Source organism: Pleuronectes platessa, chromosome 20 (assembly GCF_947347685.1).
Source record: "Pleuronectes platessa chromosome 20, fPlePla1.1, whole genome shotgun sequence".
NCBI lineage: Eukaryota > Metazoa > Chordata > Actinopteri > Pleuronectiformes > Pleuronectidae > Pleuronectes > Pleuronectes platessa.
In genome coordinates, this window is record NC_070645.1 from 12,630,907 (window position 1) to 12,653,400 (window position 22,494).

The following is a 22,494-nucleotide window of genomic DNA, read 5'->3' on the forward strand; positions in this document are numbered from 1 at the left end:
AAATAATGACTAAATGTGGTATCATTGTAGTTAGTTATCTCTTATACTTTCACTTTATCGTTTCTCAACGAGGAATATGGTATAACATATTTCTAATGTAAAAGATCTCAGTCATTGAAAGCATTTTCATCCATTTTGATTCACGTTTGCATCTATGTTGAAGTTCATTAATACAACTGTCCATACCGGCAACATCAGCGTGTTTGAATTTGAATTTGCTGCTGTGTGCAAAACGCTCAAGTCAAGTCAGCCAAGAGAACTTTGGTTTCTAAAAGTCATGATGCGGAATCAATAAGTCATAACAACTTCAACCTTAATGCAATGTCAATGATATGGCAACGTTAACTCTTTGCTATTATATAACAAATAACTGGCATCACTGTGTGAAGAGCCTTGGAGTGTTATCAGTTAACACAATCTCTGAAAATAGAGCAGCAGGATGCTAAGGAGAACAGATTCCCCTGGTTCCCCCATTGACGTGTGATTCTCCCTCTTTTCAGCTCGCTTTTTTATCGCTGTTGTTAGTCTTTTTTAGTTTGGTAGCCATGTCTCAAAGCCCTCAGCGTGTTGGCGCTTCAAAGACATCCCAGAATAAATCAAGACCGCCCGAGATTAGAGGTGGCAAATTATTCAGGAACAAGGTCTCCTGGCCGAGAATAGCACGGAGTGGCCTGGCCGACATGTCACAAAGCATTGGGCTTAAAGCAAACGTGCGCACACACAACACACACACACACACACACACACACACACACACACACACACACACACACACACACACATACACACACAACCCTTACTACTGCTGCTACCAACACGGTTACTACATAAGTGTTGTAGGTTATTTATTTAACACTTTTCATTCCCATATGGAAGGCAGGGTGGAGGACAGGAATGAGTGACACCGGTCAACAACGCCGAACGCAGTTATATTCCCATTTCTACAAGCATTACATCTGTTCCCTGATAACCAGCCTCTCCTTATGTAATCAATAAACCGACGCAGTTTCAGCAACTCGATTACCGGCTGCCTAACTGCGGCCGACTTGAGCGGATGTGGGAATAGCAGCCCCAATAACGCAGTCGAGGCGGGGGGGAAGCTCACAGGGAGTATCCATTTAGCAGTGACCAGCCTTGGCCTGCAATGATTCCCCAGTAATAGGCTTTGGGCCCGGCTCCCACCGGAGAGTTTGGTTGACAATCTGACAAAGTTATCTCAAGATAAATGGTTTACGGGTCGGAGGTGGTGGGAGGGAGGGAGAGAGAGGGAGACTTGACTTCTCTGTCGGTGATGTTTTGATGGAGGATGTGTATAGCCGCCAGCGCCAACACTGGCAGGTACCCCCCAGGTAGATGGGAAGATTGTCTTTGGCGGTATCTGCAAACAGGATACTGCTGTGTGTGTGTGTGTGTGTGTGTGCGCGCGTGCATGTGTGTGTGTGTGTCTACTGGTAAATCTGATAGTTTTATTAAGAGGGGAGATTTGCAAAGACAGAACATCGCACATGTAATGCGCCACCAGCAAGCAGAGGTTACAAGTTCACCGCTTTAGTTGGACGATGTAGATCGGCGTAAACAAGCGAGCGTTCTCTATCGGCCAATCAAAAGCCATTCAAGTAATAACCGGGCCTGTCGCTCACTGACGCACACAGAGGAGAACACAGACACACTCATACACAAATGCATAAACACAAAGTACACACACGTACAAGCACAAAAGTTCTCTATTCACACAAACACACAAGCACACACACACACACACACAAACACACACACACACACACACAACATACAGGAGAGCACCTATCACCAAGCCAGGCCTCTTTCTACCCTTTAATTCCCCAGATAAACAGACTTTTCTCTGATCCTGTCACTGTGCCTTATCTGCAACGCCGGTCACCGGCCTGCTACTGTGGAGCAAATTAGGCCTCAAATGTCAGAATTGTTACACTTTATTAAGTTAATTAGAGGCAGAGTGTACACCGGGGCTGGGACAGCATGACACACACAGACAGAGTGACAGACACTGTGTATGTACATACTGTATGTATACAGTGTATACGTATAAATATACAGTATGTTTACATACAGGATATAGATAGCTCACCATCATCATAGACTGACTTTTATATCTTTACTTTTATAGTTTAGCCTCAAGATTACATTTAACCAGCTGGAGAACTCAGTACGTCTAATGAGTGAGGATGTAAATACATGACATTTTCTAATCTTGACTTATGTTGAAATTAGCCTCATTTTCTCTATTGTTTTGGTTCAAGCAGACCTCACTGCCTTATCAAAAAACACAGCTAACTATTTTAGTTTTACATCTCTCATATTTCTATATTTTAGTTTGCCCATAATATAATCCAGACAGTACAGAGTGGTAACACATCTAACTGCCAGAAAACTGTGTTTGCACATTTGAAATGCAAGCACTCATAATATTTCACCAAATATGGAAATACTGCAAGTTTTATGTGCTATATGGGATATGCATGAACATAACCTACTTTATGTATTCCCTCTGTTCATCTTGGGAAAGGAACATGTGAAGTAGATTAGTGACATAACTCTCTGTATCTCTTATGAACATTTCAGATCTCAGAGGGTCATGAAGTCAAGTATCAAAGTGGAAAATATTGCCAAGTATCCATCACTCCCTCCTTTCATCTGATACTGGTGTGGTGTATTTATTTATTTACTTTTATTCTATTGTATTTCAGCTCATCACAAGGGCTGGTGTCTATCCAAAGAGAATATTTGAGGTGAGGTAACACGATCTTAAAATGATTTGCAAAGACACAAGCAGGAAGGGAAGTGAGCATTTACACCACATTCCTCGTTTCAGCTCCTCCCAGAATCATAGAGCTGCAGTCGTGGTGTCACGCTCTTGGTGCGACAGGAACCAAAATGGAGCCTTTAGCTTGCTTCCTTCTCAACCTGCTCGCTGCTCTTAAAAATCTCTATTTTCCAAACCCCTCCGCCATCCCCACACTTGAAAGCAAACCGCTGATCAATGCTTCGCAGACTGTACTAATCAATTTGGAGTGAACAGAGAGACGTGGGTCTAATGGCTGGTCCTAACTGAACGGGCCTTCTCATATGAGAGCAGTTGTTCATTACAGGGCTATTTCATGGTGTTCATCACTTTGCAGGCTTCTGTCTTTCATTCAGCGGAGCGTTGGATGGAGGAATGGCCCCGGGATATATTGTCTGCTCAGAGCTTGAATGTTGTCATGCTAGTTCCCAGTGATTTGCCTCGTGCGATTCAACACTTTGAAAAATGGGAAATGTGTTTCGCGTACTTGGGAGGGAAGGGCTGAATGTGATATCAGTGCAACCCAGTGCAGGATGTTAAGAAAAGACTGTGGGAGAATAGAGTTCTGTTGCATTTCAATCGGAATCTGAGAGCGATGTGTTAGTACTTATGGTGGCTTTAATGTTTTATTACAATCAGCATTACATCAAGGTTTTAGCATGCTTTTTAATGTTTTCCCAGCGCCCAGGCAGAACAATGCTCAACTCATACGGCACAGAAGCAGTTTTCCACGGTTCACATGCAATGCAGCGAGGGCTTTTTTTATGGAGTACGTATGTTCAACAGCCTTGTTACTCCAAAGAAGCCAAAAGCAATAAGTCGTGGACAGATTCTCGACTGTTGCTCTGAGTTGAATTATTTACCCTACATTGCAACAATATGTAAAGTAACCAAAGCATCTCATTCAAAATCTGCCTGCAACACAGCTCAGTGGTTCTCTCCATACTAAACAGAGACCTCTGGGCACGACAGCAGCCATACATTATTTCTACCACACACACACACACAGACACACACACGGCTCAAACATCCACACCACAGCGCACATATCTCCACATATAACCTCTGATGTATTATTTCTCTAGCCTTCAGTGCGAGAGTCACAGGTGAGTCCCGGGCGCTTTCATCATAGCCCGGCTGTCCGGCTGGCTGGCTGCAGTCTCATCTGTCCCCTTGGTTGAAATTGCCAATAAAGAGGGTCTCATATAGATCACCCCCGATGGGGGCTGCCGACCTGTCATGCAGACCATGATTCCTGGCTCTCAGAGTGGGGAAGAGGGACAAATAACCCTCTGAATCTCCCTATATCTATCTCTGCCCCCCCCTACTGTCCGTCTTCTTTCACACGCACACACACGCACACACACTTGCCCCTTCTACCCCTCTCCAGCAGGCCATAAAGTGCCACATGAAAGGGATATAGTGGACACAGTCGTAGGGGAGACAAGTGGCGGCCTGAGCTTTCACTTTCCCACTCCTGCGGTAGTGAATCAAACTAATGGGTTAAAGACATGAAGACGGATGAGAAGGGAGGATTAGGAGCTGGCTAGAGTTTTCCCAGACGTGTTCTCTTGCGCCTGCGATTCATGGAGCCTTTCTGCAATCAAAAAGGTCGGAGTTTTGAAAACGACCACAAAAAAATCTTGAATGTGCTCCAGAGCAGAAGAATTTTCACAAAACAGGCCAGTGCAAGGTGCTGAGCACCACATCTGATCCCGATACTGTTGGAAATTATACTAAACTACTCTATGTGCAGAACATGTATATTTTCTTACCAACTTTAAGTCTTCAAAATTAACATCAAATTCTTTTCTATATAAAATTATATTTGTCTAAATGGTAAAAGAAAGTGCATGATTCCCTTCTTAGAAAACTTATAAAACATATTAGTTAAATAATTTTTCAAGATACACATTCAGTGATTTCACTTCTCCTAAATTTTCCCTATGATTCCATCTTTTTTTCTCATCTCAGTTAAAAAGTTGACCAAGCATCCCTGCACAACCGTGCAGAAAATGGGATTTTTCAAAGACCCACAGTGCACCCTGCTGGTGAGCGAGAAAACAGCAGATCTGTGTGCTGCCCATAGACAGAGTTTTGCATGTTTGTGTGTGTGTGTGTGTACGTGTGTGTTTGTGCATGCTTTTAACCTCACATGAGCAGCTTGAGTTCAAACCACCAACAACATGGGAGTCTACCTCATCAACCTCCCGGCCACAGCACGACGGCTTCCTCCAAGATTTTGCCTGAATCACGGAGTAGAGATGCAGAAAAAAGAAAAGTGAGACGGAGGGAGATGGAGAGAAACCTGCAAGGCCAGTGGGCAACTTCAATAAAAAGACAATCTGACTTTTCAGAAGCTATAATAATCAAGATCCTCCCACCGAGGTTGTTTGTCTGAGGGGGACACGGATGACTACGGGTAAGGAGGAGGAAATTCAGAGCGGTAATTAATAGTCCTAAGTGACTGCTGCTGGATGGGAGGCAGGGACAGGGTTTGTTGTGAGCTGGTACCGTGTCCCCCAGCATGTCCCACAGCCGTGTGGCTTGGCATGTAAGCAGAGGAGGAGGAAATGGAGAAAACTGCCTTTATTACTCATTCGTTTGTCTCCGGGGCCTCTCCTGATCAGACCCAACCACCCTCTCTTTCCCAACACACACACACACACACACACACACACACACACACACACACACACAGACACACACGAGCATGGCTTCCAATGCTAATCACGTGAATAAATGTTAAGGAAAAGACATGAAGTGCCACGATGTCAGTGTCATCCCTCCACCCCTGTCACTGGCTCATCTAACCCTGCCACCAGCCCCCCCCTGCCTGTAAAGAAATTTGAACATACACTAATTTGCATGTGTGTGTTTGTGTGTTGTGGAGTGTAGTTCTTAGCCCTCGGCTGCGTGTTTCTGCGCGGAGCGGCAGGGTGGTTCCTATAATCCCATCACCATTGTCGTTCGTGGAGGCCCAAAGGCCCCACCTGGAGGTCCGACATTTCTGGCATCGTCTGACTCCCCACTACTACGAGAGCCAGCATCTGCGGAGCCAAGAGACACACTGTGCAGGACTGACACGACTCATACACTATACTCGCTGCAAGTGACTCACTGTGTAGTGGCTCTGCCTTGGAAATGAATGTGTCTGAGGTTCTTTTCACCCCAAGATTTAAAAACAGAAGAAGTAAAACTAGAGGTGAACCCTTCATCGATTACTTGATCAATAGAAAATTGATCACATTTTTTCTTCATAATTTTATTTGCAGATTTGCTGTTTTTTCTTTGGTTATATTTTATGATAAATTTATCTTTTTAGTCAAAATATAATAAACTTATAGAGGGTGTGCCCTTGAGATTTGTGGATTTTTTGCACGTTATATTGGTGGTTTCTTTTCAGTTTTTGTCATTTTGTTGAGCAAAGTGTTGGATACTGTAGAGATTATTTTGTGCCATAATTTAAACTAGACAATAGATAAAACAAAAAAATTTAAATAAAATTCCTAGAAATTGCTATTTTGACGATTTGGTTGTCTGTTTCACTTTGGACATTTTAGAATCAAGAATAATTGTGTGAATCTCTACAAAATGTAATGTTTTATAACCATTTTTTCAACTTTAACCAAATCTCTTATTTCACTGTCTTTCAATAGCAACACTGCATTATACCAATATTTTTCTATGTAAGAAAATGGTGTTTTTTTCCCTGTACGATTCTTCGAAATTCCACCTCTTTGGATGAGATCTAATCAGAAATGAAACCCTGACGGGAGCCAAAGGTACAGACAGCACACGTCTACAGTACATCTGTCTGTCGTCATCTCACAACTCCCAGCGTCTTCCCAAACTGTCACCCAGCCGCCTGCACCCCCACCCCGCACCCCTCCCCTCCACGTTCACCCTACGCTGGGGATCCGACCTAGCACCAATATGCAATTTCACCAATCTGTGCTGACAGCGTTCATGTCGACTGCTCACAACCGATCCTTCCCCGTCTCCCTCTGCGAGCATCTGTGTGGTTAGAATACAGCCCTCCGTCAGCTCTCACAGGTCATGAAAGGTAGCGGAGAAGACAGGCGGGGCTGTGACCCTGCAGCCCAGCTAGACAAATCAGTGTAACAGCATATTGTAAGCTACAGACTAGGCAGAGGAGGATATATGTACCAGGACTGAGGCTGTGTTCATGGCTGTGCCTGCCTTGGGAAGCCCCACGGCACTATCGGTGACCCCCACTGTAGATTTCCTTACTAATGTGACCCCAGATTGTGTATCACAATCGGCATGAGAAAACTCCCACAGGCTACAGTTAGTCCTGGGCACTGGGGATCATTGTCTTCAGCCCGCCTGAGTACAGACAGGATGTGGCAGCTTGGAGGCATTTAGTTAGAGGAGACACACTTTATCGCTGGGAGCGTGCATTTACGGAGGGCCGACTGGGGTAAAAGTGGATGACGTGCTGGAGCCTATAAACAAAAAGCAAAGCAAAAAAAAAATTGAAGGTTAGATGAAAAAAAAAAGCAGTGAATTAGCTTTACCTTGTTTCGTGGCATCTAATCATTTGTGATAGTCTGTGCACTCATTCTTATAATTAATTTGTTTTCTGGGACAGATTTCTCTCAACAAAGTGGGTTTAAAAATATCATCTGTTCTATTATATTAAGTGCATGCGTCGAAAGGGATGATGTGGATGTGCAAGGGAATAAGCATCAATGGAAGCAGTTCACATGAAGCAGAAGTGCTGCCCCTATGATAATCCAGAGGCCTTAGATATTCAATATTGAATTTCAGATATTATAATGTACTATTCTGTGGGCTGGATATTCATATATGACTTGTTGTGTGAACTGGCTGTTTTGTTAAAGAACATGTCCCAGTGTGGCAGCACTGGACAGGGTTTGGGGAAAATCTGGAACACCATGGGCTGTAGAGCATTTCAGTGACGTCTTGGTGAAATACTTTTCTGTGGCTTTCTCATGATTGCAAGCTGAGTGAGAACAGTGAAGGTCTGTAGTCTTTGGCCGAGGGTCAGTTTTCTCTTCTACCCTTAAGGAGGAAAATGATTTATTCCCACTAAGCAGATTTTCAATTTGTTTTCACTTCATACTGTTGATTTAATCAACCCCAGTGCCGTGATCAGCTCCGATGCTGACATGTGTTTACTTTGCTTGAGTATTTTCATTTCATGCTACTTTGCTCTTCTATTGCAGAGACATTTCAGGGGCAAATACTGTGTTTATACTCTTCTCCATTCATTTGACAGTTAGTTAGCTGGTCAAGATTTTTTTTTAACATAAACAAACAGTTGGTAAAAGTGTTAAACTGATCCAAGCTTAAAATAAAGATGTTGAGTATTCACAAGTCAATGCACCAGTAATCAGGCTGTTATGCCATGTCACCCAAACAGGAACTAGGTTGGGAAAATAGTGGTAATGCTTTATATACATATAAATGAAGAATATAGAGATTCTTACAATAGAAAGCATGCCACTATTTTTATTGTACATATCCCAGGAAAGGCTTTGGGTATAATTGGGAACACCATAGGGCCGTAGAGCATTTCAGTGAGGATTTGGTAAAATACTTTTCTGTGGCTTTCTCATGATTGCAAGCTGAGTGAGAACAGTGAAGGTTTGTCGTCTTTGGCCGAGGGTGAGTTTTATTCTTTAACCCTTCAGGATGAAAATGATTTCTTCCAACTAAGCAGATTTTCAATTTTTTATCACTTCATCCTGTTCATTTAATGATCAATATATACAGCTACAGTACAGGTCCTAAAACCAGCCCCCTCCATGTTAGTGGATAGGACGTGGACCAAGATATTGTATATACATTTTTCTCAGAGATGAGTTGTCATTAAATTGAGTTGTTGTCACACTGAGGTTTGTTCACGTATAGATTTTTACAGCTAAATTTGGTTCCAATTTGTTATTTGACGCCATAAAAACAGGGTAAATTGTTGTGATTCACAGCTGAGACTGACTCACAGTTGGTGGAGTGTGTGTATCGCAGCTCAATTCCCCTGATCACTACTGAACAGATTCTAGCTCCAAACGTGCAAAATGGCAGGGTTTGTATCTGGATTATTTGGTCTTTATTTGAATGCAGGATTTATAGTGGTAATAACTAATATTATGGTTCTGCCTCTTTCACTCAAGTAAAGGATCTGTCTGTCAATATTGGAAGTGTAGGCAAAAGAAAGTTTGTTGTGTCGTTCTCTCTTGTGTCACACATACACAAACCAGTATATTAACACATACACATATAGTAGTTAACAAGCTCAGTTTTGACTGACAGGTGACATGTCGTTATGGAGAAATCGTACATGCACAGAATAAATCCAAACAGACACAACACACACTATGTCAGACACTGTGGTGCAATGCAGGCTTTTGTATGTGAATCCTAATATATTAGTTATTCAGTTATGTGGGCATACTGTCAAATCAGTCTCACAGATAATGTCACCACAAATTAATCTATATCTGAATTTATTATTTATAATTATCATTAGATTTACCATCAATTAAAACGAATATTAAACTGCAGTGGGAATTTCCACTGGGATCCTCTTTTTCTTTTGTATATAATTTGTTTCTGAAAATGAACTAAGACTCCTTGTGGAAAGGCAATCAAAAAAAGTGTGAAAAATAATAGTACAATATATCATTTCAAAATTTTAAATGTATTAGTTTCACTTGTCAACCAATATTTATTGTTATTTTATAATATTTAATTTTAGCTTCTTCACTGATGCAATGTGATGAGTGACTTACGTTCTATGTTTTCATTGGTTAAGTCATCAGTCAGTCTCTCACAAACACACACACGCACAATGTAGAAAAAGGCCCGCCCCAGCCTTGGCTGTGATTGGGTTGTATTAACACATAGAGAGTGATGATTGGTCAGAGTTAGGGGACAGTCTCACGATAAGCCAATCAGAGGCAGAGTTGGGCTGGGGCTTCCTCCATCTCTGTCAGTCTAAACATGGCGCTACGGGAGCTGTCGTCGCTGGAGAAATATTTAGGGCTGAAGAAGCCGAACAAGTACAGCACTCAGGGGGAGAGAAAGGTGACATGGCGGCTCGTTGTTGTAGCTTCCGTCGTTAGCTTTTGAACGTTGTTGTATTTAACATGAAGCTTTGGGAGCTGCTGTAACATGACACACGGTGGCTAGCTTGGGAATGCTAACCGGCTAGCCATGTGTGTGCTGAAAACAGAGTCAGTTGTGTTGTCATATCTACCTCGTGTTCACACTTTGTACCCGGGGGTTTCATTTTCAGCTGAGGAGACGTTCAGAGTAAAAACAGGAAGCTTGACCAAGTGGCAGCTGAAGCATCTTCATGAGTTAGCACAATGGAAGTAGCTCTGTGTTCTGCGCATGCTCAAACACAGGAGTAAGGGGCGGAGTCAGCTGTCTGTCGTATTGATTGATTGACTGATCTTAATGGGAAAATATTGAACACAATTATTCCTTCATACCAATAACGAGCGATCTCACCTGGATGTGAACACATGTTAGCAAATGTAATCGATCCATTGGAGTGGATTGCTAAAAATCACTCTGCTTATGAGCCAGTTATTCATGAATGTGTAAAGTTACCAACCGAGGAAGCTGGTTTTTAAGGATGTTTAAGATAATCTAAAGACTTGTGGTGGCATCGAGCAGAAAAGTTGTTCAATGTTCTTCATACGTCTTTCAGATTTGCTGATTCTGTTGAAAACGTACCCAGGTTGAAATGCTTTTTTCCCTGATCCACAGTGTAAACATAGCAGTAGAAAGAACATATAAGTACGCAAGATAAGTACTCAAAGCATAGTACACAGTACGACATAGCATGCAGTCATAAGGATATGGATAGGATGAGAATTGGAAACTTATTTTTTCTGTTTTTACATGTGTATAGTTTAACTGTTTTTAACATCGTTGGCCCTCTTAAGAACTTTGTGACTTGTTTCTGAAAAGTACTATACAAATAAACTTGACTTATTTACTACATCTGATGTCAGATTTGTTACAGTAAATGTCTTTTTGTGTTTGTACTTCAATGAAATAGAAAATCAAACTCACTGTTTTTTTTGTCCCCTTTCTCTCTGCCCTCTCTCTCCGTCTCACCTTTCCCTCCAGGTCCCTGTGTTACAGAATAACAATGGTCCTCCGCTCGTGGGGCTGGTGACCATCGCCTGTCACCTGGTGAAAGAGGCCAAGCGCTCAGAGCTGCTCGGCGACTCTGCAGAGAGCAGGGCCGTAGTGCAGCAGTGGCTGGAGTACAGAGTCACCCGGCTGAACAACTGCACGAAGGAGGATGCCAAGACCATCCTGAAGGTATGGAGGAAATCTTTCTGTGGACTTGAATTTATCTTTACGTGTGGTTGTCTGATATTAAAGTAGTTCATACAGTGCTTGCTCCGAATTGAACCTCTCAGCATTTCACCATCTCTCACATTCCCTGTGTCTCTGTCCACCAGCCAAACCACCATGTGTGTGTACGTGTGTCTGTTGGTCTTGTTAAGGCACCAGCGACAGAGATACACACTGATATGTTGCCTTTCAGTGACATGGCCCCACAAGACAGAGAAAATGTTTTTAATATGCCTGACGCCAGTCAGCATGAAATGGATCATCAGCCAATGGTCTGTTGGATGCTAGGCGCCTCTTGGCACAGTTCTGTCAGCATGAAGTGTGTGTGTGTATTTGTGTGTCAGCATAACACACTGTTGTGGCATGGGTGAGGAGCCATGCTGTGCAGCAGCATGTTATCTGGACAGGCCTCTTAAATATTTTAATGGTGCCACTTACAGAAGGAAGTCGCCCCGAGCAGCTCAGCTCTGGTGCCCGTCGGCGCCCCGTCCTGTCCTGCTGCTTTAGCTCCATCCTTCTTTCAAGCACACCAGTCATCTCCCATTAAATTATCCAGAGACAGAAACTGTCAGCTGCATGAGTCCTTAAACTTTCTCACCCCAGGATGAGAATAAGAAATTCACAGTTTTCAAGAGTAAACATCTTGTCACTCATGTAGTGCCACTGTAAACAAGCCCAGGCCTCTCTGGCCTTGAACCCAAAGTCAGCTGAATGTTGGAGGAAGTCCGTCATTCCGTCTTAAACCAATTTGGATGCTAAAGACTAGAGGGTGTCTTCATGCTGTATGGGACATTGAATGTTCTTGGGTTTATGCCAATTTGTGAAACATTAAATTCCTTTTAAGTCATCATAACCTTCATGAATTGAATTACTGTGTCTTGTCTCTTTGAAAGAAATATATGAACCATCACTATTACACATGGTAGTCAGTTTTCCATTAAACAAGTTCAAACAAATTTGTCATGACACACAATGTGTCAAACCATCCCCCTGCGCATATTAAGTCAGACAAAGTTGAAGTCGCTCCACTCGTCTGCGGTGCCTCCTCTGCTGCTGCGAACAGCTGAGCCCACAGATTTGTTAAAAGTGAGTTGCATGATACAAAGAGGATAAACGGTGTTGCCTCGTGTCGTTACTTAACCATCTACATTCCACCAGCCGCTTCTCAGATGCTCTGGTGTCATGATTGTGCTTCAGGACGACTGTTTGCTAGCGTCCTCCATTTTTGGAGCAAAGACGATGTAACATTACTGACTTGCTTTACTTATTGGTCAAGCTCAAAGGAAGCGCCCTCTGCTGGATCAGGAGACACACTACTTTAGATGATCTGATGCAGATTGAGACCCAATATTTCAAATTCAAACGGGTCATCAAAGACCGAGTACAAACCTTTCCCCACGTTTGAATGAATGTTCGAATTTCCAATATAAAGCCCCACTATGAAAGATAGAAACCATAATTTCAAGAGCATAGTTCAAAGCAATAAAATAAAAAGTTAACTTGTGTAATGTCACAACTATCCATCAGTACATGTGAAAGAAATGGGCATAAAACATGCAATGTACTGCAGTTGTAATATAAGTTGAAGTAGTTTGCATGTGGGTGAGATTTCTGTGCATAGGGCCAAATTCCCAGAAGAATTCTTGTCCTCTTCTTTTCATTTGTCATACATTTCTGAGAGTAACTCTGCCGCAAACTTTGCCAACATTATTTAATGTGAATGTCCAATGATCAGAGTGCACATTTGCGGCGGGGGCAGGTGGAGGAGAACCCAGGTTCGGATCTCCTTGCGCTGGGTTGGGGGGGGGCAGCGGAGCGACCTCTCCTCTGATGCTTGACTAGGCTTCAGCTCCATGGCTGTAGGCTAAGAAAAGCAAGGATCTGATTGTGGACGGGGAGGAAGTCTGCAGTCTTCATGCCTTGTTTGGCATCACCCACTCTTGCCGCACAATAACCCCATTTGCCCCCGAGATGTTCTGTGTGCGTGGAGTGTTTCCTTCGCACAATGTACAAGTGCTAAAGATGGTCCCGTCCCCTGGGACCAGCACTTCCACACACGACTCTGAGCACAGAGACCTCCGACTGAAACACACACATCAAGCTGTCCAAGTTTAGGACAGCTTCACTGGATGTGTAAGCGAGAGTTGTCGCTGAGTAAACAAAGAGGCTTTCTTGTACGCATCTGCACCAAGTTGCCAGTCATGGGGAGAGAAGCTACAGCCCCTCAGGTTACATTTGATTCCTTTTCACATAGCACAGCACACAGACACATGCAAGCTTGGATCTAGGGCAGTCCACTAAAAGTCGATTAGTCGATGCGTCAGTTGAGAAAACCCGGACTCGACTCATGTCTGTGAGTCAACTTGCTTTTTGATGCCTCACAATATACAGAGCAATTCAGGGGCAACGCAGTGTCAGGCTGTTATCTATATACACACGGAGTCCTGTCTTAAATTGGCTGAAACCACAAAACTGAAGCTATTTTTAGACATGAACACAGACCTAGACTTTTCTAGACATTGTTTAGAGTTAGCCTTTAAGAACGTAGCAGAAGATTCTCTGGATTACAGGTGTTTACAACAACAGGAAAATGTCCATAACCTTCGTCAGCGTGGGTCCTCATCGGCAACAGCTCTCAAATCGCATTGTCCTTCCAAGTTGACATCTTCATCTGTTCTCTGCATTTCTGGCTCCGCTTTCTCATCCTTAGAGATTTGCGTTAGAAACATCATCAAAACATTTTAATTTTTTTTATGAATTTCCCGATCATTCTCACCCTTCAGTGTGGTAGGATTTTATAGCTCTCACCAAGACATTATCTCTAGCTTGCCATCACAAATGATAAACAGTCAAATTTGAGTTTGAAGTGAAAACATGAGGACGTGGAACTCTCATTACATTAGCAGGTGGATGAATGATGCATGTTTCCTTGAAGGAAATTCTAAAAAGTTTAGCAGTATTCTAACTATTGACCTTATTCTAACCCATCTAATCTGCCTGCTTCTCATGTTCTTCTCTTCTCCAGGAGCTGAACCTCTACCTGGAGGACAAAGCTTACCTGGCTGAAAACCAGTTCACCTTAGCTGATATTCTCATGTACTATGGAATCCAACCACTCATAGTAAGTAACCTTTTCTCTCACTGATTTCATTCTCGTGTGTACAATTCCGATTTCTGAGTTCTTATTATCACTTTACCTGCGATCTGTCACTGATACATCGGAGTATCCAGATGGGTCTGTTGCTCTGTGGTGTAGTTGAAACATGTCCTTTTCAATTGAGTCGCCACTGTAAAAAGTTATTCTAGTCCTTTTAGCCTCTGTACCACCTTTTGGTTTTATTCCTAATTATTCTTTTGCGTGAATGTTCGTTTTCTTTTCTTTTTTGCCATTGGTCTGTCTTCAGCACTATTTTCTACATACAGGTTTACTACAGTTTCTGTTGATAGGAGAAAATCTTTAACATAGTGGATTAAAAAACATCCTCCAACTGATGCAACTCTGAAAAGAAATCTAGAGCTGGTCAGTGTTCCGGACTGGTTCGATTTTTCAGATTCAGATGGTGTAACTCATTAATCCTTATCACTAGGGTAGATTAAATATTTTAGCAAATACTAATGAAGGACAAATGTAATGTCAGAAATTTCACAAAGAGCTGCAGGACTTTATTTTTGGGAATAAATCGAATTGATTAGTTATGTCTCTGTTGCTTTCACACCACCATTTACCGAGAAGTCAACCCTTCCATTCCCTCCTATCTGTGCTCACTTCAGTCAAACCACAACTTTAATAAGCAATTTGTCACAGTGCGTAACACACAATTGGACCAGTCACATGGCCAAAGGGCATGGAGAGCAAGTTGGAAATAAACACACGTATTATAAACACGTTCTCACTTCTCTTCAGAGAAATAAAGTGATGTGGCACAAAGTGATGTCTTTAGCCTGATACCAGGGACAAGTAAGTTTGTTATGCCTTCCAGGATTAAAAGAAAAAAGGAAGTGAGTTCAGAAATGGGAGAGGCAGAATGAGATGGAGGGAGGGAGACATCACATGTTGAGAGATGTCAGAGGTTGTGGCGGAGATGGAAGATCGCCCCCCCGCCACCAGGCAGAGGAGCGTCACTTTGGTTCGCGATCAGTGTGCTTTTAACCTCGGGGACAAGGGGTCAGCGAGCCCAGCCCTCATCCGCAGCCACTCCCGATGTTCAATTCGTGGAAAACAACACGACACAAGCATTAAACCTGACGGATGGGAGGATGGTCTCAGGCTGGACTGTTGTCTGTGTCTGGAGTTTACACGTTACTGATAATTACATCGTGAAGAAACACACGTTTAATGAAATTTTCCAAGGACGTCTTGATGCAGTTTGAATTTGATCGACTGCAATTCAGCTCATAGATTCTAGTTTGTGTAGAATAGATGAAGTCAAATGTGTTGATTTCAACAATCGTTATGTTTTACAGCATTCACACATTATATCGTAGTGTTAATATTTAGCACCAAATAAGTAAATGTAAACTGGATGATTCTCTAAAGCTGATTCATTTCAAAAATAAAATAATGGTCTTGAAAATGTTTTAAAGAAAAATATATCTTGTGACTCACAAAGTTATATTATAATAAGAAGTAAATCCACAGAGAGAGAGAGAGAGAATGTCTAAGTCATCGATCCAGATGTGAAAAGTTGTCAGGGGGAAGTCCAGAATCAGCCGAGCCTGGATTAAATCACTTAACGTAGGAAGTACAGGGCAGCAAAGCTCATCTGCTCCAATTCTTTCTGCTTCCTTCTCAGCCCTAGATCTGTTTACATCCATGAATTAATCCATCATCCACAATGGTAACATTTTAACTCTGCATCCTCACTAAGACTCATGTTCAGTGGCTAACCAGTCTCCTATCTCTCAGGTGGACTTGGCCGTCCAGGAGAAGGAGCAGTACGTGAACCTGACTCGGTGGTTCGACCACATGCAGCACTACCCCGGCGTCCGGCGCCACCTCCCTCCAGTAGTCGTGCTCAGAAACAGAATTTACACCAGCAGGCACCACTGAGACCCGATCAGACCCAGTTCAGTACGACTCATCACAACTCTTCTGTCTCCCGGACCAGATCTTCACAAATCATGTTCAAATATCCAAGAGCTTATCCCATCACATCATTTTTCTTTGGATTGTGATTCCTGCCTTTTATGTTCTTGTGTTCTTTCAAAACATGTTTAATCAGGAAAGATCTAAAACTGAATCAACAGTTCAGTGTTACAAAAACTCTATCAAGGGAATTCTTGCTCATAAAAATAGAGTTCAGTTCATATTCTATAAAAATGTCAGTGTTTTTAATAACGTATAAAGAGTAAGAATTGGAAAACAAGAAGGCCTTTTCTTTCGCTTTTATCACACTAACATTATTTATAAGAAATTTGATGTCTTTACCCGTACTCAGTATTGTGGGAGAATTTCGTTTCAACCTACTGTTGTGTATTTGTTGCAAGGCTGTGCAGGTCATGGTGGAGTGAGGAATAAATGATGCGAGCTTGTTAAAAAGGTGTTTCTATTTATATAATGTGGCTAAGTAGGGAACGTTGTGAGCATGTGATAAGGGCAATCTATAGGATGTTACTTAACTGTTTTTTTTATATTGTGTTTTAAGGGAATACGTCTTATTTCTTACCAAATCAATGCATTTCCTCTCAGCAATTTGTTCAAATAAATGTGGCTGCTGGCTCAGCACCGCGCAACAACCACAGTACCTGCAGCGTCTACAATGTTCTGCCCCAAAGAATCAAGTGTCTCAGCTTTCATCCCCTAACAGGACTGCGTCTGTCACGTCCGACTCCCAGCCACTTCACTGGACACTTAGGTTTTTATGTGTGTGCTCCTGATTACATCCCGCTCCCCGTTCCACTGTCTCACCAGTTGTGTGGGCAGCAGTGAGCAGTTGAGAGCGTCAGCCGCGGAGTCAGAGATCAGAGTGAGGCTCCAATCAGTCCCACTACCACCACTGTTGATGCTGCAGGCCAGAGAGAGGGCAGCGGGCTTACCAGCTGCCACACAGATCCAGCCAGCCAAGGCCAGAACGCGGGCCCCTGGGCGACAGTCAGCCACTGTGTGTCATTTCAACCCTTTGCGCTCCCACGGGGATACTGGAGAGAGAGGGAGAGGAGGGAGGGAGGGAGGGAGGGAGGCCGCAGAGAGAGAAAAAAAAGAGCACCCAGAGGCACAGGGATCTTTTTGTGACATGTGAACAATGACCTGAGCCTCCGAAAGCCTTACTGTTGCCGACTGGATATTTGCTATTAGAATCGTTAACAGGCCAAGTCGTGGCGGCGGAGGGAGAACCTGTAAATTGACATCACCGAGGTCGTGTTAGGATAATGAGTTATTTATTACCAATTGCCAAATGCTCTTGCAGCCATATCAAACCATTTCCTCTTTGCATCGATGCTCCTGTGTTTCGTTACCGTCTACCTCTTTTCAAATGCCCCCACTCCAGCCATGCTTTTCATTTCCTCCATGTGAAGACGCTCAACCAATCTGTGTCTGCAGCGATTCATGATCTGATGTGTGAAGCTCCTCCTGCACCAATAAATCAAAAGGCATCTGCGGCTCCCTGACCCCTGACCTCTTCTTCTTTTTCAATGCTTTTCTTGTTTCCTCCCAACATTTAATTTTGTGTAAACAGATCTATTGTCCGGTGGTTCTCCATAAAGCGTCTCTGTGTGTGTGTGTGTCTGTTTGTGGCGAAGAGTTATGAAGATGCTAAAGATAAAAAACAACTCTCAGTCGTTTGTGAGAGCCTTGTGACCAGATGAGGCCGTTAATGTTGCGGTCGGCCATTAAAGGAGCCTTTGTGCTCTTGGTTATGTTAACACTCAGCTGGAATGCTGTTTCTAATGTGCGGCATCAGACGCTCGTCCTTGTTTCAGAGGTGTAAATAATCGAGATTTACCCACAAATGCTGCAGCTGGACAAGTTGTTCTAAACTCACTGGTGTTGTGTGAGGATGCCATGGTGACGGACCATACACGGTTAAAAATACTGTCAGCTATGTTAAAAACCGATGAGAATCTTTTTATTAACTCCACCAAGATGGTTTTGGTTATGAATGGATTTCACCCGAAACTCATGGGAATGATGGGACATGGGTGAAGAAAGAACTATTAACATTTTGGTCTGAATCTGGACAAAGTGGTCTAGGATTTGTTTTACCTTCTTTAACAGGAGGTTAGATGTGAGGTGAAAACAGCCACATTTATATTGCGAACATTTTGATCAACTAAAAACTTCTAAAAAGTGACTAAACATTCCAATAAAAGTTACAACATCTATAGTTAAACTTAACACAACAAGATACAGGCTGCGCATAGCTTTATTATTAATTTATTGACTTTTGTCAGGAGTACTGAGACCCTTCTGCTTTGAATTTGCTGTTTCATTAAATATTGAATACATTCATATGTTCAGTGTCACATGTCAACCAGATTTCCCCACACATTTATGCACAGTTATAATGTCCTTCTCTAGTGGCCACAATTTTATTTAAATTAAGAACAAAACAAAAAAATAGTGACAGTAAGTTGAAAAATATGAAGTGATTGTTAGAAGAACAGAACAGATTCCAATTGGTTAACGAATGGAGCATGACCCAAGGAAGACACCATACATTTTTTTTCATAGATCCGGAGGAGGGAATTTTGTTCAGAAAATAATTATTGTAAAGGGGGGAAAATATCAAGCATATTAAGAGGACTGATATTTATGAGTGTGTGCAATTTGGTGCAGATTTTATAAAAATCTGGATTTAGTGAATTGAAATGTGGGTTCATAATGGGAATGTTGGGCCTTGGCAAAGGTTTGTGCTCTCTGAGTGTTCTAGTTTCTTAATTTACCATATTTATGTTACATTGTCAACATTTTCTTAACAAGTATGAACTTCTTCAACTTTATTTTCCACCAGTGATTCAAAACTCAGGTTGTCAGCACTTTTTTTTTCGAAACTCTAAACTTTATAATGTATTTCACCAAGTTATCCTTCAAAGTGTTCAGAAAAACGACTCGGGCTCTTTAATTCACAGCGATGATTAGTCAGATTTAGAGACTTGTTTTCTTGTGTGGGTCCGTGCTGGCTGTGGGCAGGGTCTCAAAGTGCCTGAGTGGTCCGCTCTCACAGTCAGGCTCCTCTGCCACAGTGATGTGGCCACAGCAGGCGGCTGCCACAGAGGCCCCAATTAGAGGCGACCTTCTCCCCGACTTCTGAAGGCAAAGGGAGCTGCCCCTCCGCTGGAGCGAGCGTCTGTCGTGGCCCCGCGTCCACCCGCTCAAGACCCGCTCAGTTTGCTCACGGTGCTCCCACCCCACGGCCACCAAATAAAGGTGCAATTTAGCCTGCCACCTGGTGAGGGAGAGGGCAAAGGTCAGTGAGGTAGGGTTATCATCAAGATTTACCCCGTGACTTCATCTCTCACCGTGGAGCTGTGGCAGGGAGTGGTGCTCTCGCTCTGTCTTTGAATATAATTCAATAAGAGATGTGAGAACTTATGGCACTGAAGTGTTTTAGCCTTTTCACTTGTGGGTTCAACTAAACTGCAAAAGTTGATATGTCACGTGTCTGTCCATGCAAGCGTTATTTTTAGCTCCTCCAGTGCAGACTTCAGAAGACCCCCCTCATTCTGATTAGATTCTTCAAGTGGTCTTAAAGCACCAATGCACTGAGCCACTTTGTTGACCTACCCAAACGTTGACAATCAAGAGATCAGTCATCTTGGCTACAATCTCACATCATCAATGCAAAACAGTCTTCGTGGATTTGATTGTGAAAATGTTGAATTAAGTCGATTTTTGGAAATTTTACGCAACCAAAGCCTGCTCAAACGTGATTGGTCGAACTAGCAACAGAAACCAGAGGCTTCCGTCCCCAAGATCACATCTTTAAAAAGATTGAGATAATAGTAAAAAATTCCGGTTTCACTCATCTAAACCTTTGTCCCCTCAGCTTTATCGACCATATTGGACGTATGACCCTCACCCCACCCACACCCCCACCCTTCATTAACTCTTAACATCAGACAGAGGAGAGAAAATCATCTTCCCCACATACGAGGTTAGCGTCGTCTCTCTGACTGATTCAGAGGAACACTCAACACCATGTGGTTATCTCTTTGGACGGGACTTATCAGCCACGCTTCATCGGGCCCTTACACGTTATGACAGTTGAACCATGCGACTATAATGATGGCATCTGATTGTCTGTTGCACTTACGTGAGCGTGTGAGCAAGGATTCAGCTGAGTGACAGATGGAGGAGTGAAGCTACTGCCATAGATGTGAAGGTGAAGAAGGACACAGCTGAGCTGGCGTTGGTGTCGACATAGCAAATGATGCACAACAAGTATACAGTATTAGTTGTTGACTCAGTAATGAAGCTATTTAAGAAATCTCTTTGTTTATTCGTGCAGTTGTCATCGTTCTAAGATGCTCATGTGCTGGTTTGGGTCTTTCAGACATCAGACGTCTTCTCTCAGGTTGATCAAGCCTCAGCTTGTCCCAAATCTGCTCGATTTATCCAGAGGCACCTGCAGGATTTTTCAGCAGCTATTGTGTTGTTGTAGATGACCTTCCTCCTCCTCCTCCTCCTCCTCCTCCTCCTCCTCCTCTCACCTGTTATGCTGAGTGTAAGCCCTAGAGCAACCGTCCCTTTGGAGTCACTTAGGAAGTCACTTAGCTGCAGATAATTACAAATATACTGGTGGGATTGGTTTCAAACCCACACTCTCATGATTGGTCAAGTCCATATATCGGCAGGACCTTGATACTGTGGCTCCACACTACCAGCACTATTGCACCTGTATCCTGTGGAGATGCATCATCCATCTTTATATACAGTTCATTGTTTTACCACATCAGTGGCCTCTTAACAGATTTTCAGCTCTGAATCAACCATGAACCCTTGAAAAAGAATGAAGCTCTGGCAGCTGTGCCCGCCCCTCTTCACTTAGCATACCTGCACTCCCCCCATGGTTGATGGTGATGACACAGGTATGTATAACAACAACGTTCGCACACAACATACACAACAAAAATTGGCTTATTAAGTGCAAAGTGTGACCCTTTGATGCCTGTTGCAGCTTTTAAGCCACGGCAGCCAGTCGACCAGTTTGCTGCCTCCAGGGTGGGCAGGTAGGATTGTTTCATTAAGATATTTGTTAAAGATATCAAAACACACATTTTATTAACATTATTTAATGTTTTAGAGAACACTGCACTGCTCAGACGTTCAGTAATGTCACACTCATGCACATGGAAAAAGTGATTCCTGTTACCTTAGAAAGTTACATGAGAATAACAAACCATTCATTGATATCCATTCATGTTTCCGAGTGCTTTATCTCATATAAATATATTTTGGACATCTACAAATAGACATAGTATATATAATATATTGTTAACTATGTCTAGAGAGCTGCCCGGGCCTGTTCTGAGGCATCAGAGTCCCCCTGAACTGAACTGACAGATGGATATCTTGATCATGGTTTTATAGCTGTTGCAAATAGGCAAACATCCCTTCACCATATGTATGTATTCATGCAAATAGAACTTCACAAGTTGTTCTTATTCTCCTGCAGGACTTGAACTCACCTCGGATTGCATAAGGATCCCAGGTGTGCAGTGAGACGAGAGTTTTACGAGATGCAACCGCTCAGCTCATCAATCAGAGAGATGGGTGGCTGATTCGGCACGTAGGTGCTAAAGTACATATGTGTGACCCGGGGCAAGGAGATTGCACAAGATTGCACCTCAAGTCTCACTTACACACACGCACACAGACACACACAGACACACACAGACACACTCATACACACACACACACACGCACACATAGATGACTGCTGAATTAGCCGCCTCAATCGTTCCTCACCCAATCTGGTGATCTACCTCAGCTGCAGTCTCTTCACATTTTTCTGTGCGTGTATGTGTGTGTGTACATGCATGTGTGTGTGCAACCATGCACCCATTCATGGGGTTATGCTTTTGGCCTGAGGGGGTAAGAATTAAGGGTGAAGGAGGCAAAAAAAAAAAAGAAGCAAAGGAGTGTGAACCCACTCAGGTGAATGAGAGAAGGAAAACGGGCCTGTAGCAGAATGTAAAGTGTGTAAAGTGTAATCTTTCTCAGTTACACAAGTGCAAAAAAAAATTTAACAATCGCAGACATTTTTACTTTATAATTATATAGATAAAGTTCATTTGGCCTTGGTTGATTCAAGGACTTGTCAAAGTCTTCATCCCTTTATTTAAATGTTCCACACCCCCCCTCCCTC

The 22,494-nt window shown here is 42.8% G+C and overlaps 1 protein-coding gene across 1 annotated transcript; it reads left to right on the forward strand.

Annotated features, from left to right (window-relative positions):
• Positions 1-9,750: 9,750 nt before the first annotated feature.
• On the forward strand, positions 9,751-17,794 carry eef1e1 (eukaryotic translation elongation factor 1 epsilon 1). Its single transcript, XM_053412328.1, has 4 exons — positions 9,751-9,895; positions 10,952-11,149; positions 14,211-14,306; positions 16,092-17,794. Exons 1-4 carry the CDS (start codon positions 9,812-9,814, stop codon positions 16,233-16,235), a joined length of 522 nt encoding a protein of 173 aa, XP_053268303.1. The 5' UTR covers positions 9,751-9,811; the 3' UTR covers positions 16,236-17,794.
• The last annotated feature ends 4,700 nt before the right edge of the window (positions 17,795-22,494 follow it).